This window comes from Sceloporus occidentalis, unplaced genomic scaffold (assembly GCF_023333645.1).
Source record: "Sceloporus occidentalis isolate IW3139 unplaced genomic scaffold, rSceOcc1.0.p SCAF_2, whole genome shotgun sequence".
NCBI classification, from domain to species: domain Eukaryota; kingdom Metazoa; phylum Chordata; class Lepidosauria; order Squamata; family Phrynosomatidae; genus Sceloporus; species Sceloporus occidentalis.
This window is the reverse complement of record NW_028316982.1, coordinates 112,258,342-112,276,503: the sequence shown is the minus strand read 5'-3', so window position 1 is coordinate 112,276,503 and position 18,162 is coordinate 112,258,342. Positions and strand designations below refer to the sequence as shown.

At 40.9% G+C, this 18,162-nt stretch overlaps 1 protein-coding gene across 2 annotated transcripts in view; it reads right to left on the bottom strand.

Moving 5' to 3' along the window:
• Positions 1-3,821: 3,821 nt before the first annotated feature.
• LRIT1 (leucine rich repeat, Ig-like and transmembrane domains 1) overlaps positions 3,822-18,162 on the bottom strand; it is a 28,996-nt gene continuing 14,655 nt past the window's right edge. For both annotated transcript variants that reach the window (XM_089510630.1, XM_089510631.1), the window contains exons 3-4: positions 8,052-8,357; positions 3,822-6,346 (exon numbers count right to left, since the gene is read on the bottom strand). In XM_089510630.1, the coding sequence (XP_089366756.1) occupies positions 5,340-6,346; positions 8,052-8,357 (1,313 nt within the window). In that variant the 3' untranslated portion in view covers positions 3,822-5,339. The remainder of the gene's footprint in view (positions 6,347-8,051; positions 8,358-18,162) is intronic.

The following is an 18,162-nucleotide window of genomic DNA, read 5'->3' as shown; positions in this document are numbered from 1 at the left end:
ACCACATGGGAAGCCATAGTTGATTCAAGTTCCCAGTTGCTTAACCCCAGTGTGTACCAATGCAAAAGTGTGTGTGTGTGTGTGTTTCCTTTACATCCTCGCAACTTGAGTAAGTACAGTATCCCACAAGGTATAGTGGTTATAATGTTGGATTGGGATTTTAGCAGGGAACCAAGTCCTCGAAACATGAAATTCACTGGCCCAGTCACTCTATTTTAGCCTGACACAACTCACAGACAGAATTGTTTTGTGAGATTTTACCAAGGAAAAGAAACAAAGTTGCAGCATCATTTTAAAAAAGCAACTAATTAGAGATACAGTTCTAAGCCCCCAACCAAAGTGGTTAGTTACTGTTAAAGTTACAGTTTTCAAAATGTAAATCTTTACTTTCTTGTTAACATTTTAAAAACTCTGAATACTATAAGCCACTCTTCTCGAGTCCATCTCAACAGGCACAACAGAGCCAAAGACAGCAGCACCAGCACAGCCTGGGATAGTAACGGAACTGTGTGGCATTCCTCTTTCACCATTAGGTAAGTCACAGCTCTGTAACAAAAGTAGTAACTAAAATTTATAGTTATACTATACTGCAAAAGAAGTCATGCTCTCCCTTGTTAAGTTACAAATATAATGTAAGAGTTTCGTTTGTTTTATACTGAGCAGAAAAAGTTAATTATAAGTAACCAGGTATACTTACTTCCAGGATTTTGAGACCAGGGGAGGAAAGGTAAGATACAAATTTACAGTAACTAATAAATAATGAAGAAACAAAGAGGGACCTGTGTAATTTATAACTTATTTATATCAACATATGCGTAGCAGCTGTAATATTTTCAGCATTTCCACCTGGAAAGGATTGTTTGTTTGTAATTTGCTCTTTCTAACACTAATCATGGTCTAAAATAGTATACAGAAGAGTCCATACTGTGATGTCTACTTTATTTTATTTTTTAAGATGGTGGGATGTATTTGTCAGCACTTTTCTTTTGGATTTAAACTAAAAAGGCTTCTTCATTTGTCTTTTCTCTTGACTAAAGCTGCTTTCTACAACATCTGGCAGCATCAACATATTGACTGCACAGCAAGATGCTCCTCAGTAGATATAGTCACTCTCCACAAAAGAAAGTGCTCCCCCTCCATTCTACCAAACACACACCCATCACTGCTTTGCTTCGGACATTTGTTCATACTGGTTTTGTTTAAACAAAAGTGGCTGCAATTTAAAATACTCTGCACAATTTATCTTTATGGGATTTACTCCAGAACCATGTGATGCCTCAGGTTGGTGCATGTCAGAACTAGACAACCTGCCAATAAGTAGACAGTTCTCTTTGGCGTCTTTCCACTGAGCTCTACTTTTTTCTCTCTCCAAAGATCGGTGTTCTGAAAATCTTAATGCAACTGTAAGGAATGTCTGCTTCCCCTCTGCCCTACAGGCAGAAAGGAGGAGGAGTGTCTAAGGAACACAATACAAACCACAAGTATAGAACCATGCAGTCCCTTCACATGTTGTTGTTGTTGTTGCTGCAGTGTATGATGATTTTAAATAAAAATCCTCTGAGGGGAATCAAATGCTGCTGGTGATGATGATGATAATTGTGACTTAAGGCCTTGGATGCATCTACAGTGTAGAAATAATGCAGTTTGACACCACTTTAACTGCCATGGCTCCATTCTACAGAATCCTGGGATTTGTAGTTTTGTGAGGCACCAGAACTCTTAGGCAGAGAAGACTAAAGAGCTTGTAAAACTACAAATCCTGGGGTTCCATAGGATGGAGCTACATAATGTAAAGTGGTATCAAACTGCATTGTTGTAGATCCATGCTCTATGACATTGGCCCTGTAAAAATGGGTGGGAAGCGCCATTCTCGAGCCAAAATTAGGGTTCGGGAGCACATAGCAACCACACACTCCCAAACCCTAATCCGTAAGGATGGTGCCATCATGGTGGTCTCCCATCCACGGGGGACCACCATGATGAGGCAAGCGCAGCACAGATGTTGCAGATGTTGATGTGCCATGCTTACATAATAGACGTGTGACAGTGGGCCAATCGCACACTCATGGCATCCAGACCGTGCCATAAAAAGAACCTGCTTTTAGCAGGTTCCTTTTACTGTGGAGGGACACCACACAGTTTGGCTGCTGTGGCGTCCCTCACCAGCAAAAACGGACAGCTCCAGCCCATCCTTTTGGGGTGGTCTGTCAAGCCCCATTGTATTTCAAAAAGCCCTGATAATGACAATAGCAAATACAGTAGTCAACAGCAACCTTTATGCCATGTGTTTACTTCCAAAGCTGGCCTGGTAAGCTAAAAGCTGTGGTGGAAAGGGTGACTTTTTCTGCCCCAAAAAGGAGCATCATTTTGCCACTTCTTTTTGGGCCAGAGAAACACTGGTTTGGGATAACTGCAGTTGCTAATACACAACTTTCCAAGATGTGTATCAGCAATATTCAACTTTGTGGTCTGATAATCTATGTATCTGTTTTACAGGCCTTAGGGCTCATTCCTGACATGGTCTCAGCAACTTAGTAGGAGGCTTCTTTTATTTATTTGGAATTCTGGAGAGAGCAGGGTTGTAATTCAGAGGCTACATTAATGCTTTGCATGCAGCATGCCCCAGATCCAATCCTCAGAGAGGAGAGCTAGTGGCAGTTAAAAGCTAAGGGCACTGAACAAAATGAAAATCCAACCAACCAAAATTCTGAATTGTCAAGGAAAACTGCATGGGCTTCTGGAACTAATGAGCCCTCTTGAGGAGGGAGAAAAGAATAGGGAGGACTGTAAAAAAGAAGAACGTAATATCACATAATAACTAGTAACTAATACTAACTTTAAGTAATACTACCCAGCAGTTGCAGCCACCTTAAAAAAAACACAAGCTATTGATCTGTATGCTGCAGTAGAAACACAGAGGTTAAACAGACCAGCTTGAAGAGCTGTTGTGGGGGCAACATGGGGATGTGGCATTTGGATGATGCACATCCCCACGCTGCCCCCACACCAGCGTCACACCGACTGACTACACAACAGGTGACATCACAGCACTCCTTTGGCGCAGCATTTATGACTCACACTGAAAGGAACACCGAAAATGCTGCCACAGCAGCAAGGGTGCCTTTTTTGCCAACTTTAAAAGGAGTGGCATTCTGCTGTTTCTTTTAGAGCTGGCAAAGTGCTGGATCAGGGCTGTGGCATGAGGTTGCCATGGCTCTGATCAGGTGCTGAAAGGGGCAGCAGGATGTCACTCTATGGGGCCATCTGTTTTGCCCCTATGGGGCTAAATAGACCGGCGATAAACACTGGCATCAGGGCAGACTGGGGGCATTTCAGCTGCACATCACATGCCGCGACTCTGCATCACACCATCCATCCGACCAGATGGCAGGCGGTTTCATGTCATTTCTTTGGCACAGCATGTAGACACAGTGCACCAAAGAAAGCCTGAAAAGCCACTGCCGCCATGGCAAGAACAGCTTTTTGGCGGTGCTAAAAGGAGCGGCATTTTGCCATTCTTTTTATCACATCGCACTGGCATGTAGTTGCCAAGGCCCTGATATGACAAGGAAAGGGGCAGTATATTTTTCCCCTTAGTTTGCTCTGCTAAGGCAAATCTGGCTGTTTAAGAGGACAGGATGAATTGTTCTTGGATTTCTAACAGATGCAATTAGATTGGTTGATAAAGAGAAGCATCCCATGTAGCAGCTTATCTTCCTCTCTTTCTGAGTCTACAAAATAATAAGGAAGTCCCATTCTCAAGTCTTTTTTTTTTCAGATCACACATAATGACTGTGAATTCTGACGGTAATTTCATTCACTTTATTGTTACCAAAAGTCATTTCTCTTTGCATCATTCTATAGGGAGTTGATCACAACTCACTGTACATTATGCAATGAACAGCAAAACAGGGAGTTAGACAAGAAGATTGCTATAATATGTATTTGAAATTGTTACATATATGTACAGCTATTCACTGAATGGACTTATTTGTTCAGAAACAATAGATCCAGGATGTGTGAAGAACAACATAGGGCTCTTTGATTACCAACAGTATAGTTGGCCTTCCATATCCACAGGTTCTTTATCCACAGATTCAGCCATTCATGGCTTGAAAATATTTTAAACAGATATAAATTCCAAAAAGCAAACCTTGATTTTGCTATTTTATGTAAGGGACACAATTTCACTACACCATTGTATATAATGAAACTTGAGCATCCACAGATGTTGGTATCCATGAGGGATCCTGGAATCAAATCCCAGTGGATACCAAGAGCCCACTCTACTTCCTTCTCCCTGCTTTCAGTAATTAGGATGTGGAGGAAGACAGATGAAGCCTTGTTATAAAACCTAAGTATACCAGAAGTAGGAATCATGTTCTTAATACTGTTGAACTACAACTCCCAGCAGTCCTCACCATTGGCTTTTCAGGCTACAACTGCTGGGAGTTGCTGTCCAAAATCTGGAAAGCCACACATCTCCCACCTCTGGTATAAACTATTATCATAGCCTTTAAAATCCATCCTTCTGTTCTGCCCTAGGAAAAGTAAAACACAATGTTATTCACAAATACTCATATTTCTATATGTTTATATTGATGGATTATATATGCACATACTCTTTGGCTGCCCTTACTGTTAGACAAGAAGAGGCAGCTACCACAGGCTGCAGGTAGTAGAGCACAGCAACAGGGACCGCTTTGCTTGTTCTCTCATGCCAAGTAACCGTCTGCCACTCTTTTGGAGGCCAGAGCTGCATGTGCTAAACATGTTATTCTATTTCACTAAATTTGCCTGCTGCTGTAGATGTGATGGAGGGTGCAGTTCTATTGCCAATATTCAACTGGTAGCACAGTCAGCTGCTGAATCTGACATGGAGAAGGGCATGACTATCTTGCACTTCACTTCGAGTAGTCAAATATATTGAATTGGTCCTAATATACTTGCTCACCTTTACCAACACTAGCCTTTAGTTTCCCTTAAGTCATAACCTGATCGATCCTAATAGCCTGCAAGTTTGTCCTCTGTCTTCCTGCCTCCCTGACCTTCTGTTGTGGGATTCCTCACATGACACAAAATGTTAGAAATGAAATATTTACATCACAAATGACTTGATGAATTTTGACTGTGGAGGGGGAAAGTGCCACTAAATTTGCACATAGTTTTTCATCACTGAATTTGGGAATGTGGGGGGGGGGTCTCAGTCAAGCTGTACATCATCTTTTGTCAAACATATGAAAGACAATACTTGTAGCATGAATGTCTCTAATATCATACAACATGTGAATTGCTAGATGCAGTCCATTTATTGGTTTAGTCAGATTACCAACCCAGCATCAGCAAAAGTATTCATTTGGCTGTCCTTCAGCCTTTGGTATTGCTTCTGAGTCAACACTGGACCTGGCTGAGAGCAATCTATTGGATTCATCAGGCGTGTGCCTTGTCAAATATTCCCCTTCTGTTCCTTTGACTTTGGCCCCTGGGGAGTGGGAGAGGCTTTCAAAGGTCACATAAGAGTCTTGAATTTCTTTGGGCTTCCGTGTGAAACATTTTTTGCAGCGCCTTTTCAGGGCACCACAACAGACTACTAACGTCAGAGGGACGGCAATAACACAAGCCACACTGATGACCACCACATTGATAAGTTTTTGGGTTCCACCAGCACTGGCAACTTCATCCGTGGAAAATATGATGCACTGTTCCTTCCTTGGAATCAACCCTTTTACACAGACACACACTATATACTTGGTCTTTGGCATCAAATCATTGATGGTAATCTTGGTCTTACCAGGCTCCACATTGATCCGACGCATATCCCTTTCTCCAAAGATAGCATACAGAACACTGAAGACAGTTGTATTCTTGGCCTGAGGGGCTTTCCATGCTAACGAAACACTATGATCCGTGTCTCCTATCACCCTGACCGACCTGACTATGCGTTCAGGCTCCTGTTGGGCAGTTGGTGGACTTGCTAAGAGATTTTTTGGATTGTTGATCATATTAGGAGCTTCATCTTGAAGTACTGGATTCCCTTCTGTGTTGGCCCGAATTGATCTGGCACCCAAGGTAGGGGAAGTTGAAGTTGTGACAACGTATCTTGCAACTAAATTGTCATTGTAAGCTGCTGCTTCCATCCCACTCACTTTTCCATTCCAGGTTCCTTTAGCATTTCCAGTGGGGTCATCTGTGCTTTCAGAATCAGTGATGATGAGGGAGATGAAAGCTTCCGTTGCTCCAAGGAAGTTTTTTGCTTTGCATATATATTCTCCAGAATCAAGGTAAGATACAACAGGCAAGCCTAAAATAGACCAGCTCATTCCATCACTGGAAATTTCTTGATGCACTGGAAGACAAAAAAAACAAACAAACAAGGGGATAAAATTTAACAAAATAAACTGTTTGGGGATTTTGTTCCTTAAGTGTAACTATTTGTTTTTCATAGTGATAGTTATTTTTTACTTAAGCTGCCAGAATGCCATGTCAGAAAAGATAATATAAGATAAATTTGCTGAACCCACAACAATTAAAAACCAAAGTGCTTTGCTATATTGTGTCACCATTTATCTGCTCCACCCTGTACATTTGTGCAGAAATTGTAGATCTGGGGTATGCAAATGTCCCCCCTTCAAGTGTTGTTAGGCTGTACCATAAATTCAGCCAGCCCTAGCCAGCATGGTTAATAGTGTTGAATGCTGAGAACTGCTATCCAAAAAAATCTGGATGGATGAACTTTGCCCATTCCTACTGCAGATATTTTTGAAGAAGCATGGCAGCTGTCATGATAGTAGTAGGGTCTTGTTGCTCCAGGTAATGTGTAATGGAGGGATGGGGAATCCTGAATGCCTTGGATTACAGCTTCCACATTCCTTTACCATTGGGTATTCTGGCTGGGATTTCTGGGAGCTGACATGTAAAACACATAGAAGAACAAAGGTTTCCCCTTATGTTTAAAGAGAGCATTACTTTGGCCAAGAATATAAAATTTGTACAGCAGCTGCCTGAGAACAAGAAGCACACCATTCACCATTAGGAATGTAAATCTTCACATATTTCATTCTCATATACTTCACAAACTTTCCTCCTGTGAGATTACACAGTTTTTGCATGTGTATTTGATGAATTTTCACATTTCAGAACTTTTCTGTGAAAATTGTATTTGTTTGTGTGTTTAACATTTATACAGGTCTTTATACTGAAAAACATATTTTATATAGAATATCATCACCAAGATCCTATATAAAATCAGTAGAATAGAAACCTCTGTCAGAAAATTTACTTAGAATGAAGGCCTATCAGAAAGGGAGAATGGGTGACCAGTCCAGTGGCAATGTGAGCAGTTCCCAGCATTCAACTGGAAGTGTTTGTTTGTTTATTTGTTTGTTTTTGGCAAGACTATTTTGTGGCTATTTTGTTCCTGTGGTGGCAGAACTGTGTCAAGGCATCAGACAGACAAGTAGGCTGAGGCTGTTGCACTACCAGGCAAAAGTGAATTGTGCATATCCCAAAATCCATCACAAATTACCCCTCCTCCCCCCCCCCAAAAAAAAAAGTCAAGGGAAAGATTTGTTTTACCCTAACACAAAGGCCAAAAACGTGTAAACAGCTGACATGCCTTTTTTGGGGGGGATGTGCTCAATAATGTGTCTGAACATGTTGAAACACTTCTTGTCAAGAGTGAAAACATTTACCAATATTTGCAAATAGAGAGATGTTTGCATTTTAAAAAAATATTTTGTGCAAAATTCAATGGCCAAGGTCATATGTAAAGATGGTAGAATAGAAAGCTCTGTTAATGTATTTATGCAGAACTAAGACCCATCAGAAAGGGAGGATGGAGGCAACTGGTCCAACAGCAGTGCAAGCATTTTTTTTTTTTGTCATTTCCAAATATTCTTTACACCCATGTTCACTATGTTCGTAGCCACCCTCTTCTGGGAGCCACAATTGCTTTGTTCTTCACAAGAACATTCAATGGCTTCACTCTTCACAAAGTACAACCACAATGTAGGCAAGGGAGGAGGAGGAGGAGGAGGAGGAGGAAAACCTACCTGTTCCATTGAGTGGGTTTCCATCAGCTCTCCTCCAGCTCAGCTCAGGAATAGGCACCCCTGTGGTCCCACACCGCAACAGGACTGTGCTTCCCAAGATGGTCTTCACTTTAGCAACAGACGTGTGCACAATGGGACTCTGACACTTTCTGAGTTCGACTTGACTGAAGAAAACTCCTGCCAGATTCCGAGGTGTGAAGCACTTCAGTCTTGGTTCAACAAAAGCGATGTTGGGGGACTGGAAATTGAGGAAGTGAACCATTTCATAGAGGCTGCAATCACATGCCCAAGGATTGTCCTGTAAACCTGGAAAGAGGAACAGTGAATCATTGTATTATCCATATACTGAAGACCTAGACACTCTGTAAGTTTATAGATGTGTTTTGTTGTGTGTCCATTTCATGTCTTCAGTCTTCTTTACAGCCACAGCCATTCACACGGTTCATATGTGACACAAAAGCACACCCCACAAGCAATTATTCAGAGAGAAAGAGTCCTTGACACTGGGGTTCCACAGTACTTCAAAAATTCTTAATTCTTTCTCTGCAGAATCTCTTCCTGTCAGTATTACACAACCCGTTTATCCTTAAACCCTGTATACTGAAAATATCTGAGTAGTTGGAACATTAACAAACTAACAAAACTGGGAATTTTCTGCATTTTGTTTCTTTACGAGCGAATGGGCATTTTGTGGCCCTCCATCTGTTTATGAATTGCAGCTCTCATCACTCTTAACCAGCAAAGCCAGTGGTGAGATATCATAGGACTTGCAATCTGACAATACCTGAAGAGTCACAGATTTTCCATTATTGTTTTATGATAACCTTAGTAAGTGTCATAAAAGGTGGTCCAAAGCTGGATTTCACATTATGAGTAAGTATAATTTGAGTTTATGTTTTTTTTTTTTAATTAGGTACAAATTGCATAGAATAGAAAATCTATGCATCAGAAAAGCACCCATACTCAAAATCCTGGTGGCCCAAGGAGTTCCATAGCCTTAGTGCATAGTGTACTCTGCTTGGACCATGACTCCCATCTGACTCCATCCCCTTCAGAAAGTAGAGTGGTTACAGAAAGTGGGTCTGATGTCATGGACAGATTATATGAGTAGCCATTAAAAAGGCAACACATTTTTAGTTTCTTGTTTCATCTATTTATAGTGTATCAGAACAGCCAGTAAGATAGAAGCTTGAACTGCCAGAAACATTTTGCCAGCATTGGGTCCCACAGACCTGCATGTGTGTGTATTCTGTTCCAGAAAGCCAAATGGGCTGGCTCTGATAGAGAAAAAGCCCACCCTAGAGAGATTAATTTCTGGTGTTATTTCTTGAATACCAAAGGTAGTTCTTTTTCCCCTGACCTCTCCTTGAGGATTTGTGCTTCTGTTGTACAAAACTTACAAGGCTGGTCAGACATCAAGCCAAAGGTATCTTTAAAAAAAAGCAACAAAATCCAGAATCCATAAGCAGCGATACCTTTGTTGGGCCAACTGCAAAGCATGAAATACATTATGCATGCTTTCAAAGTTTCATTGTCTTCTTCATCAGGCTAAGATGTTAAAATCATACAGGAGAAAAATGGTGAGGATTATAGAGTCACAGGCCTACATTGTGTCTGTCTTGTCAGTTTAGATGATACTGAGGGATTTCAATGCAGGTAGAGGCCGCTCCCCTTATTGGCCTGCCACATTGCTGGGCTAGCAATCCACAAATTCAAGTGTCCATGGCTTGCCACACCCCACATTATTCAATGGTGGTGTGTGCGTGCAGACTCACTGATGTGGACATGCTCACATTTCTTTTCATTTAATAATACAGGGCACAACCATCTGTTGATGGAAAGGGTCCACTGTAAAATTTCAACTCCATTAGCAACAGAAAAGTAACTTTTCTTGACATCCAGCTGTCCCTCTCCCGTATGAAGCTAACTCCTATCTTAGGCAGAGAACATTACATTTCTTAAAACTCTGTACTGTTACATCTGGAAAAACTTTTCAGTGTTGTATAGGTAGTTCAATGAAAGAGTTTTAATTTTGTTGGAGGTAGCAAACCTCAAGGAGTTAAATCTCAGTCCTTTGGTTCCCTCTTGTTTAGGATTCCCCTGTCGCAGCTAAATTTCATTGGGCTACAATCTGGGACTACAATTTGACAATAACTCATATCACAACTTCTGCTTCCTGACAATCCAAAAGAGAGACATAACCCAGAGAAAGGACAACCAGCCTCATAACTTCAGACTGTAACATGATGTGCCATTACAAGATTTGATGGTTCTGTGACTCTCCTGCTTTCCCTTTCCAGTCTGTTGTCAATTCTCAATGCCAGAGAGAGAGAGAGAAAGAATGAAAGAGTATGTTCTCTGCAGCCTCAAGGACAGACACTAGCCCTAGACAACCAGCTGTTTCATGCAAATGTTTTCTAAAAGCAGCAGAGGCTCACATTTTCATTGAATATGAGATAATTTAATCTGCATTCCATTAACTAATTAATCTGCACTTGCTTCTGCATGTTACTAATGACTTTCCAGTGGTCATGCACATTAGATTCAGCACTCTCATTCACAGTTACTGTTGACACTTCTATGTTTAACAAGATCTAAACCTAGTAATTGGCCCTCAGTGTTAGCTCCTTCTCTCATTCTGTTCATTTATTCTAATTCTAATTGCCCCCTCAACCATGATTCCTCCTGTGAAATCTTAATGGTTCTCATCATATTTTCTCCTGGAGGAGCAAAGGACGGCAAAGTCACTGCAAAGGAAAAGATATTGTAAAGTCTTGAAAAAAAAGCTATGGCTCAGTGATATGTGGATGATCCTACACTCAATTGCAAATGTCTCTGGGCCAAGCTATACAAGATTTCTGTGTCAAACTAGTAACCCCTCCTAGCTAGTGAAGACTAGGGATGGGTGCTTCAGAAGCTGTTGGATTTCATGCTATCCCATCAGCCCCAGCCAACACAGGCAATCATTAGGCATCCATTTAATCCATCTAGAGGGCCAGAGGTTTTTCTCTCTGGTGTTGAAGTACTGAAGAAAGTTATTATTATTATTATTATTATTATTATTATTATTATTATTATTTACCCACCCATTTCCTAATAATAAGGTGGTTTACAGCTATAAAAACAGTACAGATTAAAAACCAGTCAAAATATAAATTAAAAAAAATCTAAACATAAAAGTTAATGGAAAACAATCTGTAGAGCTAAAAGCATATAAAATTCATTAAAAGATCACATAAAATCAACAGAACAACACAGCACACTACTAAAAGCCCATCACAGTCAACTTCTAAAAGCTTAATGGAATAAGAATGTTTTTACATGGTGGTAGAAGGAGACCAAACAGGGGGCCATGCTAGCCTCCCTAGGGAAGGAGTTACAAAGTTTTAGAGCAGCCGCCAAGAAGACCTTTTCTCTTTTCCATGTTCTCCTCAAAACAATCCCGAGAAAGTAGGAAGATCTCTCCTGAAGATTTTAGAGCTCTAATAGGCTCATAAAGGGATGTGTGTTGTGTGCATGGATCTCCTGTCAACTTATGGTAACCTCATTAATTACATTGAGTTTTCTTAGACAAGGAATACTTAGAGGTAGTTTTTACCTGTTCCTTACAGTCTTCCAAACTCTACGATTCTATGATTCTACAATTCTATGATTGTGAATGGTCTGACATTGAATAGGGCTTCTGATGTTTCTAAAACACTACCATCTACGGATTACTGCATACCACAACAGATTGTGTGAGGACACTGCCACATGCACACCAAAATCCTGATTGCTTTCAAAATAAAGTTTTGTATTGATATGAAAGGTGACTGTTCTGACTTTCTGCAAAGGCAGTGGTTCGTAGCCTTTGGCCCTTCAGTTTTGTGGAGCTTTTTGGTCTCCATCGTCCAGAATCCATGACCATTGACTATGCTGGATGAGGCTTCTAGAAGTTGAAGTCCAAAATGTCTGAAGATTAAAACTCTGTGTTAGGGGCAGTGAAATCACTAAGATTGGCATCACCCAGTGCAGTAACTTATATGTCACCCCCCCCCCGCATTAACCTCCTCCCCTACCCCACGCTTAGTAATATTTTTTATACTAATGTTACTCATCAATTCCGTATATTACAGCAATGGTTCTGACATAAACAACTAACAAAATTAAAATGATACCTTTAAATCACAATATCATATGCACAGCTTAAATGTATTTACATGTTCATGGCTCCATGTGGTTAAAATGAAAAGTTCATAAAGTGTGACATTTTAAAAGAAAAATTTAAAAGAATGTTTAAAATTTTAAAAATAATAAAATAAAAAACAATATAAAAACCCCTGGGGGCCCTCTTTTCTCCTCCACACTGAGCCTTGACCCACTCACACCTTCTCTTTAAATGGTCCAGCATTTTAAAGGGATGCAGGTGAACACCACAGCCCATTTCTACCATAAGACAGATGTTTGGAGAGAGACATGGTGTCACCCTTAGGGTGTCACCTGATGCAGTTTTCACCCCCTGCACCCTCCTAGTGACACCCCTGCTTAGCAGGATGCAAGTATTAAGGGAACACTTTTGACAGGTTTGATATGCTTATTCAGGCACCATATCTTTTGTGTATGTATGCATTACTCAAACAAATCTGCATGCAGAACCCCTATGATGTTTCTCAGAAAAGCATCATTTTGGAATAAAATAATTAGAAAACCCTTTTAAGGAAAGGCAGTGAAAGGATATGAAGAATACCGAATTATATAATATTCACTATCTACTTACTTCAGGTCTTTAGCAGCTAAAAAGCATCATTACTGACAAAACCAAGGCCAGTGAAGAGTTCTGATCAGCACAACAAAGGAATGTGTCAATTTGTCACCTTGACAACTGGACTACATTCACACCAGTGAAGCCTGAAGAAGCTAGTTGGGCAAATATTAGGACAGATCAAGACATGTGGTGGTAGATCCCCTGCAAAGTGGTGGAGGGGCATTTTTTTAGGAAGAAGCAGCAGGTAAGAGGCACGTCATCCTTCTCCCTGTCATCAGATCTCCCCTTCTTGCCCCATCCTTCCAAATTTTAATTTAATATTCCAGATTTGCATCTAACCTATTTCTAAACTATTTCCAACCTATATAAATAACTGGAAGGTGCAACCCATTCCATGTGAGCTACTGTAGTACAGTGGTTTGAATATTGGACTAAAACTCTGTTTGAATCCCCGCTCAGCCAAGGAAATTCACTGGGTGACATTAGACAAGTCACACTCTCTCAGCCTCAGAGGGAAGCATGGGCAAAACCCCCTCTGAACAAATTTTGCCAAGAAAACCCTGTGATAGCCTTGCCTTAGGGCCGTCATAAGTCTGAAACAACTTGGAGACACACAACAGCAACAACAACAACATTTTGGGTACCCCTCCTTGAGCAATCTTGGAATCACTATACTGAGAACTTCTTTTTTGCATGGACTGACTTGGGCTCATTGAATTTTCCTACAACCTGCCACTTTATTAAGCATTATTCTTTTTTCCAATGAATCACATTTTCTCACAACATATCCAAAATAGAGTAGCTTCAGTTCAGCTTCATGTTGGATTCCAATCAGAGTTCAAGCCTCATTTGTTCTTATTTGTGTTTTTAGCATTGGTAGCATGGCATTGGTAGGGCCATTTCTATGGCTATTTTAAGATTTGCCTTATTTTAAATTTGTATAAACCATTGTATTTCTCATTACCATGTGTGGATGTGAGAGCTGGACAGTTAAGAAAGAAGATGGGAAGAAGATCCACTCATTTGAAATGTGGTGTTGGAGAAGAGTGCAATCATTAGTAATGATCCCATAGACAGCCAAAAGAACAAACAAATGGTTCCTAGAGCAGATGAAGCCAGAAACCTCCCTGGAAGTCAAGATGACCAAACTGAGGCTGTTATACTTTGGACACATCATGAGGAGGGAGAACACAATGGAAAAGACAATAATGCTGGGAAAGGCAGAGGGAAATAGGAAGAAAGGAAAATCACATGCTAAATGGATGGACTCTATTAAGGAGGTCACAGGTATGGGGTTGCAGGAATTAAGCAGAGCAGTGGAGGACAGAGGGTCTTGGAGATGTCTCATCCATAGAGTTGCCATGAGTCAAGATCAACCCTAGGGCAGTTAACAACAACAATAAATAATGCTAATATTTTCTTATCCTAAGATATCTTTGTAATTTTGCTTGAAATAAGTAATTTATGTCTGTTGTTATTATGTGCCTTCAAGTTGTTTCAACTTATGGACACAATATGGCAAACCTATCAGGGGTTTTCTTGACAAGATTTGTTCAGAGGAAGGTTGCCTTTACCTTCCTCTGAGGCAAGGAAAGTGTCTTGTCAAGATCACTAACTCCAGGCACTAACTCTCTGCAGGACCTTCTGAGTGTTTCAAGGTAAAAGGAGGGGGGGTATCATTGCAGCTAAAACCCTATTCCTGACCAATCTAAGAGGAATGTATCTAATCTTAAGGGACTGCAGACCAAAACATACACATGGATTTTCTCACCCTCCAACATGGAGAAGAGACTAGGAATTTAGAGCAACAAAAGGGTCTCTCTGTGTGTCTCTATATTTATCTTCTACCTAATTTGGGGGATATCTTCTAAGGTGGAGGGATACCTCTGGGTGGGGCAAAACATGACCTAAATGTTGTTCTATAGAGGGCTCAAAGACAAAACCATGTGCTTCCAAAGGGCAGAGGTTCAGCCACTGATAATGACTCTTAGTTGGTCTGGGCAGTAGAGAGCAATTGGCTGTGTGGACAAGACAAAGCTAACTATGTATACGCATTTGCCCTCTTTCACATCCAGATAGGATTGCACGACATCTCTGGAAGCCACAGAATACTTCACCGGGGATGGGGGGGTGGGGGTAATACCAGTCTGATATGGTTTGGTAGGTCTCCATTCAGTGGAGGTAGACAAGACAGTGAAGCACTGATTACTCTCATCAATAAAACTATTTACTTGTCAGCAAGAAGGAAATAGTTAGAGGAAAATTTCAGTTTGTATTGTAGAATAAGCATTGCCTTTTCCCAAGAGAGATAGGGGTTCAGGCCATGAGCAATACCCAGTCTGAATTCTTAACAATTTGTGCAGACTGTCACAATAGATGGCTTCGTGCTTATGCATCAAAGTCTAATATTCATATTATTGAGCATAATTCATTACAGAAATCTGTCTTTTGAATCACACCTCTGGTGTGAACTTAGCAAGTAACCTAGCCCTAATCTTTCAGTTTCAGACTTCCTTCCTGACTACATGATGGAGGATAATAATGCTGGTCAAAGACAGTAAATACAGATGTTTTTGGTTTGCAGTACACTTAAATGCTTTGATAGTACTTGAAAGCATTATGCAAATTTTAAGTCTTACAGAACAAAAGAGCAAACCCAGTACATCCTATCATTATAGAGTAGAAAAATCTTCTTCAGCAAGGAAACTTCTTTTTTTTCAAAGACCTCCTGATTTGGACTAACTGGAGCTTCCTTCCTTCCTTCCTTCCTTCCTTCCTTCCTTCCTTCCTTCCTTCCTTCCTTCTTTCTTTAATTATTTTTAAACCAAGGAAACTTCAAAGAGCAATTAGCAGGTAGCATATTGTCACTTCTTTGATTTATTCTTATATTTTGACTACCACAGATGCATGTGCACCATTTGTTTGGGGATGTTTGAGTGGATTTTGACACTTAACTCCAGTGAAGCCTTTTAACCATCTGCCAGAACTGACACAAGGTGTTCACTGTCCCAAACAGTTGTATTGTTTGCATGACATCTGAAGTGGGTTTACCAGTGTGCCTTACTAGCCTACAGAGTATGCTGCCTGTAACTCTCTGCCATCCAATAGAAATAACCGGTGGTTCAGACATCACTGGGTAGTGAATCTGCTCCAGATTTTAGTCTGGAGTTTAAAGGAGCTGTCCAAGTTGCTAAACTTGCTTTGTTCCTAGGCTTCATCATCCGTCATATTCTGGACTAAAAGAGGTTGCACTGCTCCACTTCCACAGACGCCACTATCTCCCACTTACAAGAATTCAGAATCACCAAATGTGGAAATGCTAGCTAGCTTAGAACATAGTATTCCCCAAGAGGTTAAGTCCTCAGCTATCAGTTGTGATAACTAAATGTCCAAACCCATGCGGCATGCTGGATACAACACTGGACTGGCCCTAGCCTCCACCGAGTCATGAAATTCATTGGGCCACCTTGGCCTATTCTCTCTCTCTCAGCCTCAGCAACAGGATTGTTGTGAGGGCATTTAATCTCTGTCCAGCATTCAGCTGCACGCATTATCACTTCCACCCACCGCTCTGACCACATCTTTCCTGTGTTGGCATCCCTTCACTGGCTCCCCCTCCCTTTCCGCATTCAGTATAAGCTCCTGCTGTCCACGTTTAAAGCCCTCCATGGACTGGCCCCTCCCTACTTATCAGACCTTATTTCTCCTCACCTTTCCACCAGGGCCCTCCGTTCTGGTAGTCAAGGTCTGCTGTCACAGCCCAGGATTTCCTCTGCCCCATCCCGGATTCGCCCCTTTTCACTCGCTGCCCCTCACTCCTGGAACCTTCTTCCCCCACAAGCAAGAGCCATCACTTCTTTAACCAGCTTCAAAACGGAGTTGAAGACCATCCTGTTCAGGGCAGCGTTCCCAGGCATTGCATAATTGTCACCTGCTATTTGATGTTCTCTTGTTGCCTGTTTTATTGAATCATTTCCTGTTTTGCTATGTATTTTATATGTATTATCCTACTAGAGAGGCCCCTTCCCCACCACCACTCCCTTTGTGTCGAGTCTTTTTAGATTGTAAGCCTGAGGGCAAGGAACTGTCCAATCAAAAAGATTGTATGTACAGCGCTGTGTAAATTTACAACGCTTTATAAATAAAGGTTAATAATAATAATAATAATGCTTACCCACTTCAGCTAACTGGAGGAAAGATGAGACATAAGCATAATTAGATATGCGTTTGTTTTTTAAAATGGAGTCATGCACTGCTTGTAATCTTTGTAAAGCCTTCTGGCTGGTGGTGGGAAAGAAAATATTGGTCTATAGGGCAAACCACAGTAAACATATAATTATCTCTTAATTTATTCTTTTTGCAAGCCAATTTGAATCCCAATCAGGTAGAAAGAAAACATATAAATAAAATAAAATAAAATAAATGGGCTGATTCAGCAGGACTTCAAAACTTCTGTCAGTCTGAAGGTAATTCTGTGATGCATCTCTTGGATCGCCGATTGCTGCACTAATACACAGAATATTACTGCTGTCCAAAATAGATGGATGGCTTAGGTTAGCAGCAACCCTCAGATGACAAAAAAGACAATATAAAATAAACCCTCAAATCCTGCAATAACCCAAAGCAGTTTAGAAAACAGTGCTAAATATTCCATTACATAGAAGCAGCATCTGAGATACAAAAAGAGATACTTCTCTTCTGCTAAATATTGGTACGACATTGTTGGGCTCATTCTGTCCCATTCATGAAATAACTGATGCACTGTCCTAGGGCAGGGATGGACAAAATGCAGACTACATCAGCCTATAAGGTCTCCCAATTTGTTTTTTAATTTTGTGTATATGTGCCTTCAAGTAAGCTGTCAACTTATGGAAGTCCATGAATTTCATAGGGTTTTCTTAGGCAGGAAATCCCAAGACATAGCTTTACCTGTTCCTTCCTCTGAAAGATAGCCTAGATCACCTGGTATTCATTGGTGATCTCCCAATCAAGTACTAACCAGGGCTGACTGTACTTAGTTTTCAAGATCAGACAGGATGTGGTGTTTTTATGATATTTCTAATTACTGGGGAAAATTTTCCCCACCTAAGGTCACAGGAGGCAAGGTTTTTGCACAACACTAAGCTGTTTTAACATGGGGGGGGGGCTTTTTTCCAAAACCAAGAATGAGTTGTGATTACTCTATGGCACTATACACACCGGCCTATAGTGCGCCCCCATCATGTGGGGGTTGGCCAAGGGTGCAGCACCCATATGTGCTTCACCCCTAGCAGGTGACGAGGGCATCAAGATGGTGGCGCCCTGTACTCATGGGCACTGTCATTTTGACGTGACAGATGCTTAGCGTCCACACGTCCCAGTGTCATT